This window comes from Rhea americana, unplaced genomic scaffold, assembly GCF_003343005.1.
Source record: "Rhea americana isolate MKP2758 unplaced genomic scaffold, rheAme1 scaffold_325, whole genome shotgun sequence".
NCBI lineage: Eukaryota > Metazoa > Chordata > Aves > Rheiformes > Rheidae > Rhea > Rhea americana.
In genome coordinates this window covers 430,048-453,810 of record NW_028186452.1, presented here as the reverse complement: position 1 = coordinate 453,810, position 23,763 = coordinate 430,048, and the positions used below count along the sequence as shown (strand labels likewise).

Here is a 23,763-nt window from a genome sequence, read left to right as displayed (position 1 = left end):
AAAAACCCACACCACAATTCAAACTCTAATGTTAATAATCACTACCTTTAATACTGTCTGGAAGCAATTATTTCAGTGTTTCAAAATAGCTTGTTTTTGCCTGTGTGTAAATCAAGCAAAACAAAAGCAAGTTTGTGGTTCAGTATGCATCAGTATAACTGACTTCATGAAATTATGCAGCAAAAGACTTTTAAAGGGAAATTTAATTATACCTGCTGAATCGGACTCTGTGCCTGAAACAATATTCTTCGCCCAAGTAATTCTGCAAAGATACAGCCTACAGACCAGATGTCAATAGCATTGCTGTAGTGACGGCTGCCCATCAGGATTTCTGGAGCTCGATAATACTGAGTGACAACTTCCTGAGTCATGTGACGAGATTCATCTAATTCTTCCACCCTGGCCAATCCAAAATCACAAATCTAAATTGAGAAGGTAAATAAAAAAATTAAAATAACCAAAACACTTAATGCATTTCAAATAGGTAACCTTTTTGGCAACAAGGCAGCAAATTCCAAACCAGCATTTAAGTAAATCAGTTAATTTGCTATGACAGCATAAACAAAGGGAAAGGGGAAAATGAAGAAGTTATGCTACTTTATTCCATATCCACTTAAAGTTTTATTTGAAATTACAGCACATTCAGTCGCAATTACAATTTTAATAACCAAAAAGATGTAAAATTCCTTTAAAAATAAATTCCTTGTTTAAAAACAAATCTGCACTAAAAAAATATATTGACAGCCTCTACGTTCAGAATATTTCATCCCAAACCACATTTCATTTGTTCGTAATATGTCTCAAAATGTTAAAGAAAGATTCAGCTTTTCTGTCATTACAGATTTGTGGCTTTTTCTTTTTTAATTTTTTAAACCACAAGGCTTAAGAAAACATTGGCCAAAATTTTCAAGATTAGAAAGCTTAGCAAATCAGTGTAAACAAAACTTAATTTACTGATAAATGAGATTACTATACAACATGTCTAAGCCCTCCAAATTACACTTGCCTAAAAAATTGACGGAAGAGTCTTGAGCATTTTAGATCGCCTTTACGTTAACTAGCAGCTAACACTGAACACTAACATTGCAGGATCTCAAGAAACTATCTGCCCTTCTAACCTGCTGAGGGCACAACAGTTCACACTCAAGTCAAATAGAGAAAAGCCTGTATCTTGTTTCCACAGATCTGGGGAGAGGTAGGCAGAAGAGGGAAGAGAAAGATGTTTATTTCATTTATAATTTTGAAAGACTCTATAGGATGTTTTCTTTTAAAATGAATTTACATAAAAATATTCATATTAAATGTTTTCATTTAAAAAATAACATCTGATTTATAATGAACAGCACAGACATATGTACATTTTCAATAAATTGAAATAGCACCTTAAGAACACAGTTGCTGTTCACAAGTAGATTCCCTGGTTTAATGTCTCGATGTAAAATGCCAGCAGAATGTAGATATTTCAGACCTGAAATATTAAATGAAATTAAAATAAATACTTTCCTCCCTTCTTCTTAAAAAAAAGTTTCAGGCTGACAACATTTTCCTGAAAGGTCTTGAAACTCTTGGTCAGCTATACTTCTCCATTTGCTCATTTTTACGCAATTCTAATTTTAAGTCTCTAGCATACACTCAATGAATGGATAAAACTTTGGGAGTAAACAAACCAGACATATATATATATGTATATAGCATATATATGATACAGCATATTTTGCTCCTTGGTTCTGCCAAGGATACTCAGGTAATCATGATACCGCAATACCAACACATAGCTCCCACTGCTCTGTCTTTCCCAGTAACAATTTTAACTTCTGGGGCACTAAAATTTGACTTAAAAAATTGACTTCCTAGTTAACAACTACTCTGAAGACAAGTAAACTCAGGTAAATTCAGATTAAATCAAACCTAGTTTGCAATATTATTCCTTTTTTTTTCCCCCTAGATATCAAGATGACTTTCTTTCAAAGTAATCATGAACCAGTAGCAGACAGTATAAAAAGGGGCTTAAAAGAATACAGGCCCAAATTACAGTAAAGCCTAGGCCCTCTTCATAATTTTAAAGGTGTAAAAATTCAAAGCTATAGCTAAGGAACTTAGGCCATCTGATTGCAGTGATTAGGGATGTTCCTAAATTTTATGTTGTTAGGAAAGAAAGATAATCTATGTTTCCTGTGTGCTTTTGTAGTTCCTGAAGCCAAAATCCTGGGGGGGGGGTTGTTTGTTTGTTTGTTTGTTTTCAATAAAATGAAACCAATACAAAAGCACCTCACTGAGAAGTTTAATGGAAAAAAGTATATCAATAGGAAGATGCTTATGCATGTGAACTACAGTAGTAGACAAAGCACAGAAAATGGAAAAGTTATCATACTTCAAATAGAATTGGATAAAGCAAGTAAATAATAGCATTAAGATGGGCAACACTGAGCTCTCAGGTCAAATGTCCAGGCAAATGGAATGAGACTTGAAATAACTCTTGAACAAACTTCAACTGACAGCTTTATATTATATTACCATTTTGATAGAAATTAAGAGCTTTGCATTCTCCCCCACCCATCATAAACTCAATAATCACAGCAGCACAAATACCATCTTCTTTAGCACAACAGGTACTAACAGTAGCCAATGCTAATTCTGGATTTTAGATTTCTTTGCTCTGCTCTTCATAAATGTGATCTAGCATTTATTTACTACCAGATACCACTATTTGTTTTCAATTTATTCCAATGAAAATATCAAATAAAATCAATAGAAATCAACTGGACTAACAATGATCAGATGTTCAAAAGTCAAGCACAATAATCTAGCTTATTATTTGGACAAAATATTTGCCACATGGACTCAAAAAAAAGTTTTAAATCAYTATTGTGGTAAATCATTTTATCTAAAAATCAAACCTCATTGGACAGCTCCATAACAATTTAAATAGAGTGTTCTGCAAAATACTTTAAGTGGTTATAGTTACACATATTTATCAATTTGGCTCAATCAAGGTGTCTTTTCCATACCTTGATTCAACAAACATCAGAGGACTGCTGAAACACACACATCCCCCACCTTCAAGACTGTTTTTAAAAGAGAYTTTTAAAAAAAGCCTCTGTAGCTAAAGTGTTAAGTATTGCCATCTTTATCTACGTACTGTGATAGAAGGCACCAGGGCTGCTATATACTTTTAACAAGATTAATTAATGCTTGCTATTCATTCATAATACAAAACAAATTATTAAGTTTCCACATGAAACTTATTCAAGACGGGGACATCTTGAGAATAAATATTAAGAAAGAGAGAAAAAAAATAGTAATATTATATAATTTTTGTTAATTTTAAAAGAAAAAAATTACCTCTTAAAATCTGGTAAAGAAAAACTTTGACATGATCCGAGCTGAGTGGCTGAGGAGAGACGATAATCTTATGGAGGTCACTCTGCATCAATTCAGTGACAACATATCTTCAATTTATTAGTTAAGGCAAAAGCAGAAAGTCCAGCATATAATCTCTTGTAACATTTATCCTAGCTCATAGGAATTTGAGCTCTCACAAGTCAGAGGTATAGAGTAACAAAGAATAAAGCTTCTTCACGAAACGGAGGTCAAGTTTCTAGGCTTTTACAAGAATGAAAATAAAAACTGGGGTGTGAAAGAAAACAGATTACTAAAAGTAGCATTTGCATTAATGTTATTTGTTACAAAGTTATTCCAAAGTCAAATTACAACTCAGAAAAGAAAATACTTAATATTATTACTAATATTTTGAATTTTTTAGATTTTTCCTTAAGAACTGAAAGCCACAAATTAAAGGCAACTCATGTAGTGATTTCAGAGTGGACATACAGGAACATGTTTTAACAGAAAAACTGAGAACTGCAACACCGGTGAAATTCTCACAGGTTGCTACATGACTAGTAACACAGACTCTTAGAAATACATACACCTCCCTAAATCTACACAGTACCCATTATTTCACCTTCTCAAGCATCAAATGAAAACATATACAAATCCTCATCATACAGACTCTTCTAAGTTATAATAGGTGAAGAAAAAACAACTTCAATCTACAGGAAAAAAAAAAAACTACTAGAAACCACCATTTGATGTACAAACACACATGCGGAACACAGCAAGAGTCATGCTCACTGATAATTTACACAAACAGTTAAAGATGCAAAAAGTTGCATATGCTTTGGCTTATCCTGAGGTAAGATGCAGATTAAGAAAGGTATTGACTTTATTCAGGAAGCACTAAAAATACTAAATATGTAATGCCTCAAATATGAAGAAATATGGAAAACACAACAAGCATACCTTAAGCCACAAAATCAGTATCATGAACACTCCTGAATATGTTGCAATATTTAAATGTATAAAAATCATTAAAATATTTAGTATACTACAGACATGCTGCCTTTGAGTTCTACAGCTCAGTTCAGTGACAGTGTTTACTGTTCTTAGCGGTGAAGAGCCTACGGAGTTGTAGAGAAACCGTGCTATATTCTATTTCATTCATGAACAATATCGCTAAATAAGTTTTGTTTTTGAATCTATAGATCAGAATAGAGTTTGAAGCAAAACTWTAGTACCTTGACTTTCAATAAGACTTGAATTTGCAATGTTGAAAATTTTGAAAACTCTTAGTTTAACTTTTCAAATCAAACAAACTTGACAGGATAATTTAGAAACACTACCTGCTTACAAAGCTACTTTTTAGTAATCCTGTTTGAAAAAGAAATCTCCAGTTTGCTGTATTTATTACACTCATGGCTGGAGAGGGCAAAACACTGTGGCAATATTATAATTGTTTTTTTACATTATAGCAACGTATAAAACATCTCACTGAAATTCCTKCGTTAGGCATTAGACATTGTAAGACAGGCCAAGCCCTGCACTGCTTAAAATTGAGATAAAATTGACATAAAGAGGTAGCACATCCTGCCAAGGTCATACAAATGATCAAGGACAGAGTTGGAAATAAAACTCAGTCTCCTGGGTCTCAGTCTAGTATCCCCCTTGGCGAATCACATTCATCTGCAGTTCAAGGTAAAGCAGCAGTCAGCTCTGCTAGTCTTCCCCACATACCAACTGATCATCTGTAAGAATCAATAACAGCTCAGTTACCCTCCTCAGACTGGGTGCTACGTAACTGTAACCTCATGCAAGTTAGCCTGTTACTCCGCAGAAAGAAACAGGATTTTGTTTTATATGAGAAAGGTGCAGGCTTTTGTTTTACTTGCCCTCCATATTTACCMTGAACAAGCTCTGGTAACTTCATGAACTCATCTATGTTGTGACAGTATTTTCAAGAGTGCTCCACCTTAACCTTCTCTCTGAAGCCAACAGGAAGCTAATTAGGTCAATGTTGAGGGTTTTGTTCTCTTTTTATATATCTCACCATTATCCTGCAGCTGCTTAAATGCTTTTTATAACCAGCTCTTTTACATACAAAGTCTGAAATATTACAGCAAACCTTGACTTCAGTGAAGATACTTATCTCTTAGTAACACGGTAAGCAAGCCAGCTTCAGCTGAAACTACTTGTTCTTACCATTATCAACAAATAATTGATCAGCACAGGTCAAGTTGCACATATAACGATCTAGAGAAACCTTACATCTTTCTTCCCTACCCAAATGAACATTCTTCTTCCATCTGTTGCTCTACAAACCATACCCATTTCTTAAAAAATTCAGCCACATCGCTCATCTGCCATGAGCACGTCAAGCAAAAAATCATTTTATAAATTAAACACTGCCAAATTTTTGGCTAAACTCCCCAACTTAGAACTGTAGTCATGAAGAATTTATGAACATTTCTTTATAAGGAGAAAAACTCAATCCTGTAGCTTCATAAATTTCAGTTTTCTAATTTTTCTTTTCCTTTCACAAAGACCTTCTTAAATATTTATGTCAGTCTTTTTAAATTTGTTTTTTACCTTACGGCTGCAACACATCTTTACATTTAATTTATAATGTAAAATATTAAAAAATCCAGAAGCAATGCACTGCACTTTGTTATAAGATTTCTGTTTTGCTATACCACAAATCCTCCTAAATCTCAATCCCTAGCATAACGTCTCCCAGATGTCTCAACTAGTTGCCATGCCAACTAAAGCAGCTTAAATTAAATGAGGGCCTGAAATGGCACCTGCACCACTCCAGGTCTGTTGCGCATTAAATAAAGCTCTCTTGACAGGGGCTCAGAGGTGCCATTAACTTGAACAGCAGCTATCTGATTATTGTCTCTAGATAATTTAATGAGGGTCTCCAAACAAGAGTGAAAGCAGCACTTGCTTGATGCTCCTGCCTTTTACAAATGTGGCAGTTTCTTAAACAGCTGGTGCACAAGTGGGTCAATGACTTTACTCTGGCCAGAACAATAAATATATAACAAAAAAAAAAAAAAAAAAAAAAAAAAAAAAAAAAAAAAAAAACAAAACACCACTCCACCTCAGTCAAACAACCAACCAAGAAAGACTAACCTAAACCTATGGGATTTCAATCAACTATTCAAACAAGTCTCTGCATTTTTCTTTTTAAATTGATGCATAAAATATGCTGGCCATGAGGTGGTCACTGGAACTGTAATATGCAGCTAAACTGAACATTACTACCAGATAAAAATTGCTGCTGACAGCAGTAATTAGTTAAGTAGCTGTATAAAATTAGAACTACAAATGTACCAATCTGCTTCAGAATAATTATCAAGGCAAATGCATAGCACAATAGAACCTCACTTATTCTTGTTGACTGGGAGACCTGCTGAATTGGTAAATTTTATGAAGTGACAGGCAAATTCAAAAAAAAAAAAAAAAAAGGAATACTACGTCACAAAGCGTACTTTATTCTCATAATGAATCAGACCATTCTTAATTATGCCTCTGCATACTTCACAACTCAATTCTCTGGGAAGAGGCCAGCGTTTTGTGGACAAGTAATGTAGACGGGTTAGCAGGAGGAGAAGAGGAGAAGCATGTAGCTGCAGGATACTATTAAGAAATGATCCATGTTTTTTTTTTTAAAAAGTCCAATCTTATATATTTCAAGATTTTCTTTAAAATGAGGACAATGAGGATTTCCTCCTGTTTTAATAGGTTTATATTTGTTTTACTTTAGGATCTTATCAAACTTAGTTTGTGATGTCATCTCTATTCTTTTCTAACTCTTTACAGCTACAATAGCTGCCAGGTACAAATATTTCTTTAACATCCTTGTTTCACATAAATGTTCAAATCATGAAAAAAAAAAAAAAAAGAAAGAAAGCAAACAAAAAACTCCACAATCCATGTTAACATAGCTTAAGGAAAATTCAAAAAATTTAATGAATCTAGCACTTTTCTAAATTCACTTTTATGTTTAAAATATGCTGGCATTTTCTCTTGTATGTGAAATTACTAATACAAGTAATAGTTTTTGCTGTAGAATCATCTCCATTATGCAAGGCAGAAATGACAATCTATGGCACATGTCAAAGGCTACAGACAAGCAGTGGCAGAAGATTTTTGGATGGGGTTGGGTATTGGAGGCAGAAAAACAGACATTTTTTCATAGCTGGAAGAAAATAGTGAAACTCAATCTGAATCACACTTCAAATTCTTGCTGAGTTTCTAGTATAGAGAAAATTCAGCCTTTCAACATAATTCAGCTGGGGCACATTGAGAGAAGCATCTAGTTGAAGCAGCAGCTCCCATATCTCCACTCCTGCTCAGTCTCAAAACGCTACAGGAGCTGGAGTTCCCAGCCTTCCACAACAGCACCATGTCATCAATCAGCTCGGAGTGAATGGCACTGGTATTACTTGCAGCTTACTATTTCATACTACATACAATAAAATGAGTAATATTCATATACAAATATTTGTATCTATGTATTTGCAAAATGAAGCTTGAAATCTCTGTAACCTCTAGTTTGGGAAACACAAATATGCTCTGGCATATCACATCTGCAAGATAGTCCAGCCTTGCTGTGACAGATATTCTTGGCTGCATACTGTGGTTAGCAATAATGAGACATACAGGCTTTATGGTTGGAAATCTCCTTAACTAGTGGTACAGTGACCGAAGAACCATTTCCTGCAGGTATGGGGAAGAAAGGGATGGCAGGACAGTCTGCAGAATACAAAAATAAATTACACTACTTCATTAATTTCAAAATTCCTTTAGTTATTTAATTATTTAGGCTTGAGATTAACCGAATATGATATTCAAATGGGAAATAGGTCAAATGTTTGTGCTACAAGGCACTTCTCGCAGATCACAGTTTTGATATTTTACAGTGTTTATGTATTGATGCAGTAAAATTATCACATACTTCCCTGAGTAGAAAAAAACAAACCAGTGCAAATTAATGAGCACTAGTCATGTGGATATTTGACTGACTAATCACTATTGAGAACTTAATTCCAGAAATAGCTTTTGAACAGATTTAAAAAGATGTAATATCATATGCTAACAAATATTGTGAAAACTTCCTATTCAAAATTAACATTTTAAAACCTTCTTTCATAACGTCATTTCAGTTTGTTCAACAATCAAATCACAATCCTTACGTTACAATTTAAGATATTTTATTGAGTAACTATAAAAAGTTTGAAGTAGAGGGAAAATCTCCATCTATTTTTACTGAATTATTGACTGCCAAGCACATATGGTGAGCAGATTTCACTAGGAAGGTAACTGCTAACAATACATGATGCGCAACTTAAAAACCTCCCTGGTATTTCCCATGTGTACACAATCTTCTGGATAGCAATAATTTCATATTGATGCATATCAGGGAAAACCAACATAATACCAGTATACTTAGATATTAAATTCCACAAGTAACTCGTTCTCTTACTACATGAAAATCACATGGAACAGACAGCTTTGAACGATCAGCCTATTCATTTTTTGAACAACTCTGAGCTGTTAGCTGGTAATGCTGTACAGCCTTTGTAACTGGCCTTCAGACATACTTCCACTGTAAGAGAGGACTGTGAACCAATGTCACCCTATAGAACAGGCCTCTCATCAATGAAACCTCTTCTGCACGAGCTCATATGGTGTCCATGTATACTTTTCCCTAATTTAAGGCACAATTTCTGGATTGGGGGATGTACTTGCACCCCRATAAAACAGATAAGAGTTACATTTTCAGTTCCAGGTAACATCATCCAAATAGATTTTGCAAATCTTGGGATAAAGATATTACAACTTCACTGCTCAAAAAAGYAAACTTTTAACCCAAGGCAAAAACCACATAATAGATAGGTTAGAGCCATTTTGGTAGGCAGCTTATTCAAGCAGACATCTAGGACTCTCTCTCTCTCTCTCATATACTGGTTTGACACCACCACCACCACACATTCATTATCTGTTAAGGTACGCCAGGCTACTCTGCTCACAACAATTCAAACGTGAGCTGCAATTCTCCTCAGTGCCTGATCCACCCACAACAGAAACTGCTGCAGTCACAGCTGCAAAGTGGMGACCCAAAGGCTTCTATTGAATGTCCTAAGCCTCGTGGTCCTTGATGTCCCTTTTCAATTCTTCTGTGTATTGTCCCAGAGGAACATAAACTGAAATATCCATTCATTCTTCTAAAGAATTTAATGATTTTAAATACACCTACTGCATCTGTACTGCAATTATTTTGACAAAAAGGAGAGAGAAGAAGGCAAATAGTTTCCTATAACCAATACAATATTCAAGAAATTTAAACAAATATAAATCACAGCCTATAAAATACTAGTCAGAATGTCTTAAAAAACAGTTAACCAGGAAGGAAATTAACATTTCTGTTTTTATATACAAAACTTGGCAGTAGCTACACTAATAGAAATAAGCTTATCCCACTTAAATATTCTTGATTGTACAGTCACACAGRWGGTGTAATTCTTAACCTAGATCTGATTTATAACTCATAGGACTTATTATAAAATGAGGGCAATGAATTAGTGCAGATAACCAAAATCCAGTTTATGAAAATCATCTTGGATGCTACTGTTCACATAAAAGAAATATCAAAGGAAAGTTATAGGATCTTTATCTAATATTCATTTGAAAAACATCATATAKTACACCAGATCTTTTCAACTAATAAATTTATTTGATTGTCAATCAGCAAATTAGACTGTACTGCTGTTAGGATCACTGACTTCACAATACACTTACTTTCTCCAACAATCAATTTAAGGTATTATAAATAGATCAAACCATATTTCACAAAGCTCAGTTTATCTAAAAATAAAGTGACAATTTTCAGCCCATTAAATTTTTCTGTAAAGTAGGTTAAGCAAAAAAAAACAGCTAAGATTCATCAGTAATTAAAAAAAAAAAAAAAGAACCTCCAAAGTCTAACCATCAAAGTAAGTAGAGGCACTCAAACTTCCAAGTAGCTCTGCTGAAGACTGACACCAATATAATAAAGCTACTTGCAGGACTAGCAGAACACATGAGAGACATCTGTGGGACAGTGCATTAACCTTTTTCATTTTAACTGCTACTAAGCATCCAGGTAGCAGAAAAAAGTACTCAGGTCTGAGTTACTGTTGCATAAAAACACTTTTGGTATAAATTTATGTAATAAACCCACCTCTTCAATCAAAATACTCTTTTATATGCTCCTGCATGTATAAATACGTATTTTGGGATGAAAATTGATTGGTGCCTATCTTGCATTAGCTTGTAAACTTGTATGACTTGCTTGGCTTACAAAGAGATTTTGGTTAAAAATTTTGGTTTGCAGCATGGGGGCTATTTGCAAATTACAGACGGGAAAGATGATACTACCAAAGCCGTAAAAGGAGCAACTGCATAGTGAGATGACACACAGCTGCACATTCTACAATTCAAATGTTTACTTTCAACAATTCAGCAATACTTTTATTTGCTTTTGTGATTTTTCATAAAASACATAAGTCTATTAGCTGGCCTCAGCTATATAGCAGATCTCTGTCCTGAAATGCTGATTTGGTAATGGAATGTGTCAATGTGTTAGCGTATTTGATTATCTACTCTCTAAAATATAATTTTTACTTAAGTCTACAAAGGATTTTCTGTTACTAATAACATAGGGAAATATCTGAACAGGACTCGGCAGGACTTCAATGAAAACCTCTTTTTCTACAGAAATATAAAATGAAATATAACCAAATAATCTCACGTAATGAACATATCAAGTTCATTTTTTATTAGCTAAGAACTAGTTATCAATTTCCTAAACACTGTTCAAAAAGTAGATCTTAGCATGTTAACTATTTGTAATAGTATAAAGAAGAGAGCAGACAGTGGGATTAATCTAAGGAGATAGTCTTTTTGTACCAATGAAAATCTGTGCTTAACTTATTGCATTATAGAATAAGTTTCTAGTAACTTAAGTAACAGTACTAATACTCTATAATAAGTTACAGAACTCATCTTCCTACCAGAATTAGTATGAGCACTACTCAGCGTAATGAGYTACTTAAAATTTTTAGTATTTAAGAATGCAGAAATTTCCAAACCCAAAATACAAGACAACCCAAACAAAGATTGAAAAAGGGGGAKGGGGGGAACGCAAAACACGATGCTCTCACTCAAAGCTGTGTAGTACAGAATTCAACTTTTTAATATGGTTATCCATATATGGGTACCCATAAGCATGTTCCTGTTTATCACAGCTACATTAAACAATGCATACATCATTGTGAAATCTATTTGCTTGATCAAGATAGGAGCTGAACGAGGAAAGCCACAACTTAACACGTTTGCTGAAGCATCCATGAAAATTCATGAGTTCAAATCACAAGGTAGTAACACTCCTTAAAGGAATCAGATAGCATTCTAAGGTACTAACAACTAGAGAGGAATATAAACTTCGGAAACAGTTTTCAGAAAAATACTTCGAATGAATCACTATTAGGAAAGCAGTACCTTGGTAATACTGCAATGCACTGCACTTTTTGGCTCTCCTTTATTCAAAGTTTCATATTCAATCCTGCCCCATTCATCTCTACTTAGGATTTCTAAGCTCAGGAAAATCACACCTACCTCAATTAGGATGCTCTATTTTATAGTTAGGATACATTTCTTCAAAATAGTCAATGTGTGGAGGCTGAAGTATGTCGAGGGCAGAGAGTACCTAGGAAACACCATACAAGATCAAGACATACCCCAGTCAAAGATAAACCCCTTTTAGAAAGATAATCAGATAGCAGTTTTCTTTGAGAGCTTAGTTTTATTATATCCCATCCAGTGAGRCAGACATTCTATCCCACTATACATGAGCATTTAGTAGTCCACCAAGTCAGATGTTCTGTACCTTCAAGGTTTTCTTTTTTTTAATTCAGTATAATTTTCCCAAATGTTCAAGTACTGCCTTAAAAGCACAAGTCTATCTACTCAATAAAATTGTTTTATTTCAGCCATAAATATTTGAATCATAAAATATTTGAAAGAAGTAATTCTAACAGAGAAATGTAGAAGTAAAAGAATCTACATTTTGTTCTGCCATTTGTTTTTAACACTTCTGTGATGTACTTCTTCAACAACAAGATTTTAAAAACAAACAAAAAATCCCCAGAGTTGTTCACATTCTGAATCTGAGCTTCTGCTCAGTCAGTCACTTAAAATCTCTCTGCAGAGCAAAAAGTTACAAAAGCAGTAGCAGAGAATTCACATTCTTTCACAGAAAAAAAATACTACYTTGGTGTAGTCTTTTAGATCCTGTCCTAGGAATATTTATGACATTTGGGAGATGGATACACACATCAGCAGTTATCAGTCTCCACTTCTGACTGCTTACAGAGATGTTTTTATTTAATTTTAGTCCTCACTAAAATTTTTCCCATAATGAAGTTCCTGGTGAGAAGCAGCTTAAGATAACAATTCAAAAGAAATCTTGCCCCAGAATTCATTTCCCAAGGATTTGCTGGGGAAAAGGAGGGGTGCAGGCGGCTTCTTTGCAATTTATTATCTAGCTTGCAAGGCAGTGATCCTTTTTTGTGCTCTCCCTAATAAAGCTTTTCTCAATTCAGTGCTTAGCCACAAATAAAATCTTTTTTTTAGAATATGATACCTTCAGATAAAAAAGAGGAATTTAGAAAAAAGAGAAAAAGCAATGAAATAGGGTTCTAAGACAAGTATTGACTTCCTGATGGAGTTGCACTAGCAGAAGACAGTATACCCAAGACGCTCATTACTGCTCACAAATGGGAGAGGTTACCACATCCACAATTGCATTTGTGGAAGAGTTTCTCCAAGAGCTTTTCAATTCGCTGCAGACACAATCATCTGGGCCAACTCAAATCATTTTTAAATACTTTAACTTAACCTAGCTGATTTTACTTTGAGCAGATGTGGGAGTGTTTGCACAACCACTCTGCTAGAAGAACTGAGATAGCAATAAACTCCAACAAAGGGGAGAGGAAGGTGGACTAAGAAACAGTTTGGAAGCAAAAAGCATCTCCAGATAGCACAGCTGTTTGCAGACTAGAATTTATCTAAAGCCTAAACCAAGATCAGATTGAAGTCCATTTCCTATTTATTTGTAACTATTCTGGAAGTGAAAGTATGAATATCCTTAGAGTCTTTAATCAAACATTTAACTCTTCACACTGTTCACATCAGTAATGTCTGACCTCCTAGGAAATCTGACAACTGCAAAATTAAAGAACTTCTAAAGCATTTTAGATATTCTGTATCTTAAATGAAAAAATTCTTACATCATAGCTAGTACTATTTTACAGTTAGGCTTTACTAAATACTTCAAAATTACTTACATTGTCATGCTTAAAAAAACACAACATCTTCAACTCCCGGAAGACCCTTTTACAAGAGACCAAATTTTGGAAGACGTTGGGCATCTTTTTGAGTGCAACTCTCTTTCCATCTCGTGGATCTGTTACTGACCTACAGAATAAAAGATTCAGAACATCACATACTACTGTTAGACAACTTTTCTAAATCAGAAAGAATATTTAAGAGTTCTGATCATTCTCAACTTAGAAGGTGAGTCAAAACAATATGCAGTCATTCTAGGGAAAAAAGTATTAAGCTAAGGGAGTTTAAGTGCACTGTACTATAGTCTTTGTATTAAATGCAGTGTGATTATTCTTTGATGAAAGTACAAATACACACACCCAGTCAACCTTGGTAGCTGGACACACACATTAGGAAATATACCGCCTGCCCCTAACATATACTGTAGCCCAAAGCTGGATCAACAACTTAAGCCAAGGAGCATGTGTGACCACAAACATTTTCTTCACCTTCAAAAAGACCTTAATAAGAGTAAAATGTTTCTTCAATTATACAAAGTTGATTTTGTTAGATCTACTCCTTTCTTCTTCCTTCCTAAAAGGGTAAAAAGTTTAATAATTCTGTTCTGACAGAACATAGGCAAGCATAGTGCTATTACTTCATCTATCACTAACACCTTAAGTCTGGAGAAGTAACACCACATGGTATCGAAGTGTGCACAAATGTAAAATGGGTTCTATCTTTCTCCCAAAGAGTTTATGGGATGCAGCTATCACAGTTCAGAAATTATAAGGTGCTTTGCATATGGCAAGTATTTAAACTTAATTAGATTCTGAAAATAGAATTTTATAATAAGAACCAAAGAACTAGAGCAAGGAGATTCTGGTGCCTCAATTCCCAGACATGACTTTTAAGGTGAGGCTTCTCAAATCTCACTACAAAACAGGATTTCTGGATCTTCAGTCATTATGAAGTCTTCAATTTTTTTTCCTGTATATTTTTATTGGAAAATACAAGTTACTTTCTTCTGAGTGCTATATTGTAACCATACAAGACTCTACATCCAACTATGCACCCTTATGACTACATTTGTCCTTAAAAAGTTTCTGACTTTTCTTATCATGGGACRGTCATATAGATGAGACTGAAGGCTTCTTCTTTTGTCCCAGGTTCATGTTGTTTTAAATGCCTAAATAAAAGAATAAAATGAGGTAATCACCTCTTTGTCAGATCTCCAAGTACCAGGTCTGTCATCAGCAGATAAAACAATTCAGTCTAAAAACTCAGAAGTCATTGCTGATAGGAGTGGCTGAGAGTCAAAAGAGAACTACTGCGACCCACCCAGCTAGGATGGTTCCTGTTAATTGCCACAAAATATTTATATTTAATATGGAGGCCAAGGCGGGGTAGAGGTTGGTGACCTGGGAAAGTTGATACCAGACTACTACTACACTGGGAATCACAAAGCTGAAAAGACTCTGAAAAGATCTTCTAGTTCACAATCTGCTTCCTACTTTGTTCAGGACCTCTACCTCTTGCCTAAAATGACAAGAAAGGGAATGAAAACTGGAAGAGCAACAGCAAATCACCTGTTAATAGAAATCAGGGCTCAYCACTGGCCAGACTGAAGCATCCTTCCTCACACTGTGTAGTAACATCACTCTCAGACTACGGTTAAGCTCACTGAGTCTATTTGCACACAAGGTCCTAGGCACTGGGAGCGGGCAACACTTCAGTCTGCCCGGAGCTGTAGGATTACAGCGGAGGCGGGTTCTGAGTGACACACAGCAGGGCCAGCATGAGGCAGTGGCTCACAAATTCATATAAATTTGATCCCAGGATGAGCTGAGAGCTTCCACTGCACACAACGTCAAGCACCACCAATCTGCTAATTAGTGGTATCCTTCCCTCTTTATGAGGCAGCATCACTGGCCCCCAGCAAGTTTTTACTTGAGTGAAAAATAAAAGCTATAACACACTAATCTGTAAAAGAAAATTCAAGTTTATTATACCACATTTGAAAAGCTGATGATTCTTGGCAATTAAATAGATATATTCTTGCTACAGTAACAAATTTGCAAAGTTATATTAAAAAAAAATCTTTACTGATTATACTGCAAATGCTACTGAATTGCTATCTTCCTTTTTCTTTGTAGTTTTGACACTATTACTGACCACTGCACATACACAACAAAACACTGTCCCACATCAATAGGATGTTCACAGCTACAGAAAAAAAATTTGTAATGAACCACACTGATGATACCCTTAGGTATCACACAGACACAGGCCTGAGACCTTAGACAATYTGAAAGTACCTAGGCAGTCCGCAAACACCTACCTCTGCTGTATTATATTCAACAGCGTAGTTAAAACAATAGTAAACAGCTGATCTAGCAATGAAAAACTCAGTTTAAAGTAGCAACAGTAACTTTCATAGTCTTAATATATTATGTTATATAGCATATTAAGCATATTAAGGAGATGCTCTCCAACCACCTTTGAATAAGGGGCAGAAAATCACAATGAGTGTTGCTGTTTTGTTGTCTGCCCTTAAAAGACACGTAAGCAATCTAAAAATATATTCACGTGCCTTTCATTACTGTAGACAGAAGTGACCACAACAAGTAAATTTTCTGTAAATATAAAAATTCATTCTTAAACGATTTAAAAAATGGAGCATCTTAAACAGAAATCTGTATACTGAATGGCAGAGCACCAATGATAGCTATCAAGAATTATTTCAGTTATGAGTACAAGGAAGACTAAATTGCCTTGTGGAAAAGCACCCCTATAAGTTTGCTTGTGCACTAGAAGCTCCTTGTGTAATGGGAGAAAACTGGAATGAGGAAGTTCTTTCTACTTGCATGTCCCATTTCTCTCCCAAAATATTCTCCTTCTGGAAAAATCTGGTGACAAAATAATAACAAAAGAAATGATAGCTGTTCAAAGCAAGATCAAAACATTGCAGCTTCTCATGCTACCGTAGATATAAACAACCACCTAGATCTTTTTTTATTCCACTGTGGTTGTTTTAAGACCTGTTACAGGCCACCCATCAATTTTTAATTACTGAATTTTAAACTTTTGCTACATTATTACTTTATAAATGGACTATTTTTGAAGTGTACATGAAACTCTTACACATACAAGCRAAGACATGGTGTAAAATTTGGAGTGAGCACCATAATTATCCTTTTTCCTTGTAAAAAAATATATTTATTTAATTCTTGAAAGGGAGAACTACACATCATATTTCCTAAGGATTCTAYTTATTTAAATTACATTACTATTTATGACATCCAGCACCACAAACACATAAGACTGATTTATCTTTGGGGAAATGTAACAATATTTAAGATAAGAAACCAGTAGGGGCCTATGGGCTTTGCTCATGTTCCACCGTAAATCAGTCACCTCGTTTTTATGCCACAATTCCAATTTCTTGTTTCCTGATCTACCTGCAGCTAGACTACCTTCCTGCTTACATAGTAGGAATCAACAACAGATCTACAGCAGTAGTTCTGAGCAAGTATTGCCAAGTTCATCACTTAATTATGTTCATTTCTGCTCTGTTTGAATGRCACCACTAGTGGAGACAATTAAGTTACAGTATTCCTATTAACTTCTTCCTATTCTTCACTGCAAAAATCTGAATTCACAATACGTTAGCCAGCTTTGTTTCAGTCTTTAGTAAAGGCAGTCAAAGCGAATCCTAAGTACTGCTATTAAATTTCCTACAGAGAAAAAGAAAACAATAATGTAAACTGAAATGGGCAGAGGCAAAACAATCAGAAGTCACCAACAGCTACATTGGTAAAGACAGACATGTGAACAAGTAACGCTAGCCCATGACTGATAAAAATCTTGCCATCTGAAACTAGGGCACCACGTTCACTATTTACAGCAYGAGTACACCAATTTCCATAAAACCAATAACAGACAACTTGTGTTTTGTTGGCCATTCTTCCTCTTGTTTTTGGTTGGGAAGTTTTATGATAGGGACTTGTATTTTTATACTTAGGCTGTATCTGTAGCAATCAGCTTCTAAATATGAGTAATACCATAAGAGAAATTACCAGTGCAATTAACTAGTCATGGAAGAATAACCCATCCCATACAGGTTAAGCAAATAATATATCAAATCAGAAACAACTTTGAAATCTTAGATATTTTTGATATGATAAAATTTCATAAACAGATGAGGCATGCAATACAATTCCCATATATAAGTGAAGTAGATAGAAGGAACTGAAAACGTGCTTGAACAACACACAGTCAACTAATCAATCAAAACAGCATAATTAAAAAAAAAAAAAAGAAAAGAAAAGAAAAAAAAGAGAGACTACTCTGGCACTGGTTTTCGGCTTAGAGGCTCATAAGAACCGAAAGATCATATTGGCAAAACCTGTTGAAGAAAGTTCTTCTACACTGCTGACTGACAATGCATGTGTTAGACTCCTGTCTGCTCTCCAKGTGCTCCCTTATTATTAATGTCCTGAAGACTTCTTAGATAAAAGCTCTATGGAGTTGAGTGCAACTGAGACAAAAAGGGGCTCACTAGCAACTATGCACACAGCAAATTTTCAGCCATATTCAGGATCCACTGCTGCAGCAGTACCAACAAGAAGCCACCGAATTCAAGGCAGGCTACAGAGCTGTTCCTCTAATTCTGCCCATCAGCAGACAGGCTGAAACTGAAGCTTCCTGCTGGAAGAGGAATAAATACCCAAACAAGTTTCCAGTTGCTTGCTGTTTCATTTCCAATTGAACAAGAGGGAATAATCTGTTTGGTATTAGTCAGTTTGAATACTGGTCCACCCTGTGACAAGTATCTCTGTCATTGCACGTTTCTGTAGTAGGAAGCCAGCTTTGYGAACCTACATTCAAGACCTCCAGAGGTTGTTTTTAATAGCCATATTTTTAGCCATATTTCCTTTTAAAAACTTCCTATCTGCTTTTTTTCCCAAATCATGTGAGTATAAATATTGCTCCAGTGTTTGACAAGAAGATTTATACAATATATAATCAGAGCAATAACACATATGGTTTCAAAGTTTGCATTGTATCTTGTTAATGTTTTAAGGTAAAACTCACAAAGTAACATTTCATGTTATTATTCATGCAAAGACCAGTCATGCTTGTAGCTGGTAACAATATAACTCTAATGAATGTGAATGGAAGTGCGGTAATTTCACGCCATGTTGAGTTTGTTCTCTCTTAACTCAGGGTAGCAGCTGCTTTGGTTCAGCACAAACAGTACCAGAGAACAGAGATAAGTGCTGAAGCCTGTTACAGAGGAATGCTTTTATTTCTTTGTYGCTGAAAGGCTTGCTGGGCTGAGCTCTTCTCGTGCTGCAGCACACTGGTTATCCCATCTGTATTAACTAATGAACCTCAGACGGTAGAGATAACGAATGGCTCTGAAGGCAGCTTCCGTTATCACCAGTGAAAACGACCCTGTTGAAGCTGTGCCTCTTATGACTAGTCTTATGACTAGTTACTTTTCAAACTCAACTTTCTATAAATTATTTGAATATTAAGTATATTGTGCATTTAATGCATACGCTAAACAAACATCTAATTTTTACAGTAACTTAAGTCTATTTATATAATCCTGTCTAATAAAATTAAATTAACATTTTCATTTTGTCTAAAGTCAAACAATTGAAAACTAAATTCTACAGTCATGTATACTTTTCAGATAATGTTATGCCTCCACACAGGTGAGTTATCAGAAGACCTCAGAAAGTGTTTGTTTAAACTGGAGCTTAAAAAAGGCACTCCCAATTCTAATAAAATATTAAAATACAATAGTAAAATTCAGTTTTAGAATAGCAATCTGAAATATCTTCAAGCAAAGTCTGAAATTCAATAAATTACTTTAAAAGAATGGAAGTACTCCCCCACAGTGTCCTGAATTATGGAGACATTAAAATACAGATTAGCATTCAACATAAAGTTGAGCCGTACTACCACAAAATTATGCAAGTTGCATGCAAACACAAGAATCCAAAAGTCAGCATTTACAGAAACTAGATCAGATTGAAAATAAATTTTAGGATATGAAAGTTGACCATCCACAGTTAAGTAAGTTCATAACTGCTCTGTAGAAAGTTGAAGCTGTTTAGAGTTGCCTAAATTAACATTCTCATAAATCAGTCATGAACAATAATGCAAACTGTAAAATATTTTTCTATTAGTATTGTTTGTACTTTGCCTAACCTCTTTCCTACTCTCTTTATTAAAAAAATACAATTAGAAAAAAAAAATTTAAATCAAAATGTTCMTCTTAAAAACATTAGATGGGTAGGAAAGAAACGGCTGAATGCCTAAAAATACTTTCTATTCTAAGCACTACAAGCGTGTTTAGGACAGTAACTTGATTATAATGTCATAATTTTACAATGACAAAGCAAAAAGAAAAACAGAATAGCACCTTAATAATTCAGACTCCCTCTCCAAAAATAYGCAATGGAGACTGTGTCCATCTCTCCCTCTCTGATTGCAGGTATATGTTTAAAAGTTTAGAGCGATGATTCCCGAGCCTTTTCAGCTGCTGAGCCCACCTGAGAAAGCTGACAGCGCTCTGGCCACAGCTCTTTAGCTGTGCATCACAACTACACTTATCCAGAAAACACTAAATTTTGTTCAAGTCGGACACCTGTGCCTTGGCTTGTGAGCTTTGTATCACTCACTGGCAACTTCACTGGGCAGCACAAAACTAACAGAGCAATGAAGAGTGGAAATGTCAGGACCACATTAAACAAACAAACAAACAAAAAAAGCCGGTCTTTTCTGAAAACCTGTTATTTACCACATCCAATGAAAATGCTGAAAATGTTGCTTGGTATTTGTATACTGTACCTCCTTTGATATTAGTAAAATAATTATTTATAGCAACATGCTATCTGGTCAGGTGTTCCCAAGAGGGACAAGAAAAGCCTGAAGGTCTCCCAGGAGCTAATTGAGAGAACACCAGAAAGGCAGCTTCACTCACTGCTRTTCTCAGAAGAACACATTTCAATTCCCTGCTTTGCTTTGCAAGGATATTGCACCCTAGGTGAAGCTGGCGGTGAAGCGAGCAGCAGGCAGGGAACCTATCCATCACTCAGCACAGTCAATGGGGCGCTCTTCAAGCTGCTACTGAAGCCTGCAAAGGTTTCACTTATTAAACATCAATTGTGCCTGGAGATAAAGAGATAAGAGACTAAGAAGATTTAAACCAAAAATAACTTAAAAACGATGTATAGGTATGGGACAAAAATCGAATTAGTGAATATAATTTGGAAGGAAAAAAAAAATCACAAAAGAGCTAGTTTAACTTTAACCAGGTCTTTAAGAACTGTATGATTCCAGATGCTACTATGTTCTCATAGTAGCACCCAATCCTTTAGGATTCTTTATTATACTGTACAAAGCATGGGGAAAAGGTGCATTTAATACTATTAAACCAAGCCAAACATTTTGCTGTAAAACCAATCACAAGTTCCTCAGTACAATTAACTTCTGCTCACACAACCTCTGCTCACACAACCACTTCTCCTCCTGCCCGGGGAGGCTGCCTGCCTGGCTATGCGCTCATTAAACCAGCCAGGGTCACAACCTCCTCCATTTGCTTACGGCAAAAGTAAACACTTCATAAAATTCAAAAAAGTTTCTTGGAAGATGCTTTCCCTTTGTTACTCTACCAATTTTTCAGTCGGTAACGTTCCCAGTGGCAATATTTACATTAATTTCCCCTTAACCAAATTGACTTTATGATTCAGCCCCTTAAAAAAATCATGACTATCTCCAATTTGTTGTGGCAGTAGCACCTACTGCTACAGGTAAAACCAGGATTACTAGAGCCTAAATACTACAGAAGGTTACTTCTCTGTTCCTGCTTACTTAATGTACTTGACAGCATGCTGCTATTTTGAACAGTTTCTTTCCTTTGCAACATCAGTTTGTTCAGTTCTCCYTTACACACAGGAGAAAATGCCCTCCCTTGACAAAAAGCAGGAAAAGTAACAGACACGAAAGTAAAGAGATGAGKTTAGAGGTATGCAAGACAAAACTAGTTGTCTTATTTCAGGAAACTGCTGGTTACAAGCATTTTCAAAAAGTTTCAATAGTTTTGCTAGGTTCATCAAAACAAGCTTTTATCGAGCACATATTTTAAAAAGTCAGTTATAAAAGTACTTGAACTAATACTAACTTCTAAAACTCATAAGCCAATGAACAGCAGAATGCCTATTTCCTGTAAAGAATGCAAACCCCCACAAACCTGTGTTATAATAATTCTTTTCAGACTGTTTTTTCAGCTTTCAATTTGCACTACTCACATTCATAGCTAAAGCTACCCCCAAAATCCATCTTTTTTTCTGCAAACTTCTAAAGTTTAAATACAGAAGAACAGAATAAATCAATCTAATGAAAAATAACAGTACTACTGTACAGAATTCAGATTTCTCAGCTCTCACCATCTTCAGAGCAAATGTCCGGGACACTATCTCCATTTCAGTGGAAAGGACACTGACAGATGCACAAAACCAAACGCTTCACAGACAAAATAGTTAGGAGCGCTACACAAATAAGAAACTCATGAATAAACAAACAGTTCCTTTCAGGAAAGTGCTGCGTGCCTACCTCCTAGGCAAAACCTGAAACCGCATTCCAGGTTATGAACAATTTGCAGGCTGCTTCTTTTGCTTTACAGTGACCATCACTAGCGAGAAGTCAAGAACTCAAACTCCATCCACAGATCTAACACGACGGCCTCTGTGCAGCTGGGGCCTCCCGGCAGCTGGCTGGTCAGATGGTGCTGATTGCCCACCTCCAACAACCTCAGGCATATTAATGTACATATCTTCCTCATATTCCTTTTTCTTTCATGTTCCCATAGGGATACTACACAATTTCTGATAGAAGAGAGGATATCTAAAGGAGCTTCAAAAAAGCACATATTTCATTCCACTACAATTTAGAGAACTACTGGAATACAAAGTATATTTACAGACTCCTGAATTCTGATAGTCAATAAACCTCATACATACATCTATGATTTTTAATAAAATAATGATCTTCCAAATTAAGTGCAAATAAATAACTTGGACAATAGTATTTTAGCTCTTATCAAAAAACTATCAAACATATATTTGAAAGCTCAACATGTGACTGAAATCTTCCTTTTGAAAATCACCCCTTTTTTCCTTGACACCAAAATTTTGCAAAATTCTTCATCAAATCTTTATCAAGTTGAAAGTTAAGCTTTCTATACCGAAGCAGTATGTATTTGTATTATGTTTGTTCTGGACTTTGAAAACCTTAGTGTTTCAAGGCATGTACCAGATATCTTGTTTAATTCTTGCACATCCAGTCCTATATTCCCTAATACATCTAAAACTGCCTATCACACAACAAGAACTACTACTCTGTGATGAGGATTCCCTGAACCTCCTTTTGGAAATGAATTAATCTAAATTTAAAGAAAACAGGGTAAGGGAAAGGGAAAAGAAATCACTCAGCTGTTTTTCCTGGCATATAAAACTACGGTTTAAGGCTGCAGGAGGAGTTATTTAGACGTTCATAGAACAGTTCATCTTCATTCATCTACTTCAACAAATATCTTTAAATGAATGAGCTGTAATATTAGATAAAGATTGTTTAATCTTGCTCTAGAAAAAGAAAAAAATATATTTATTTTTAAGGTGCATTATTTAATCACTCCTTCATATTTTACGGTATTAAAAAATACAAAACAGATTCAAAATTGTATTCTTGTTCAAATTAAAATGTTTATTTCAAATGATTTTCTTTTGAACTAGAGGCTCCAGTAACACAAAACAATGATGGGTCGCTATTTTGGAAGGCAGAATTTCTCCTAGAAATTGATGTTATGCTACATTTGCACCACTCACTGGGMTAAATTTTTAGTTGTGTTTTCTCTTTTCCTTAAAAGAAAGTCGAATGTACCAGAATGTATATACATCTTCCTTTACGACAGCAATTCAGTACTGCATCATTAAAGAGTAGGCTGACTTTGCAGGTAATATTTTTCACTAGAACAAC

At 35.1% G+C, this 23,763-nt stretch overlaps 1 protein-coding gene across 2 annotated transcripts in view; it reads right to left on the bottom strand.

The window, feature by feature from the left end:
* The window catches only part of NLK (nemo like kinase), a 66,919-nt gene that overhangs the window by 12,082 nt on the left and 31,074 nt on the right, over nt 1-23,763 (bottom strand). For both annotated transcript variants that reach the window (XM_085310734.1, XM_085310735.1), the window contains exons 2-6: nt 13,731-13,860; nt 12,036-12,091; nt 3,343-3,449; nt 1,383-1,468; nt 213-422 (exon numbers count right to left, since the gene is read on the bottom strand). In XM_085310734.1, coding sequence (XP_085166860.1) covers nt 213-422; nt 1,383-1,468; nt 3,343-3,449; nt 12,036-12,091; nt 13,731-13,860 — 589 coding nt within the window. The remainder of the gene's footprint in view (nt 1-212; nt 423-1,382; nt 1,469-3,342; nt 3,450-12,035; nt 12,092-13,730; nt 13,861-23,763) is intronic.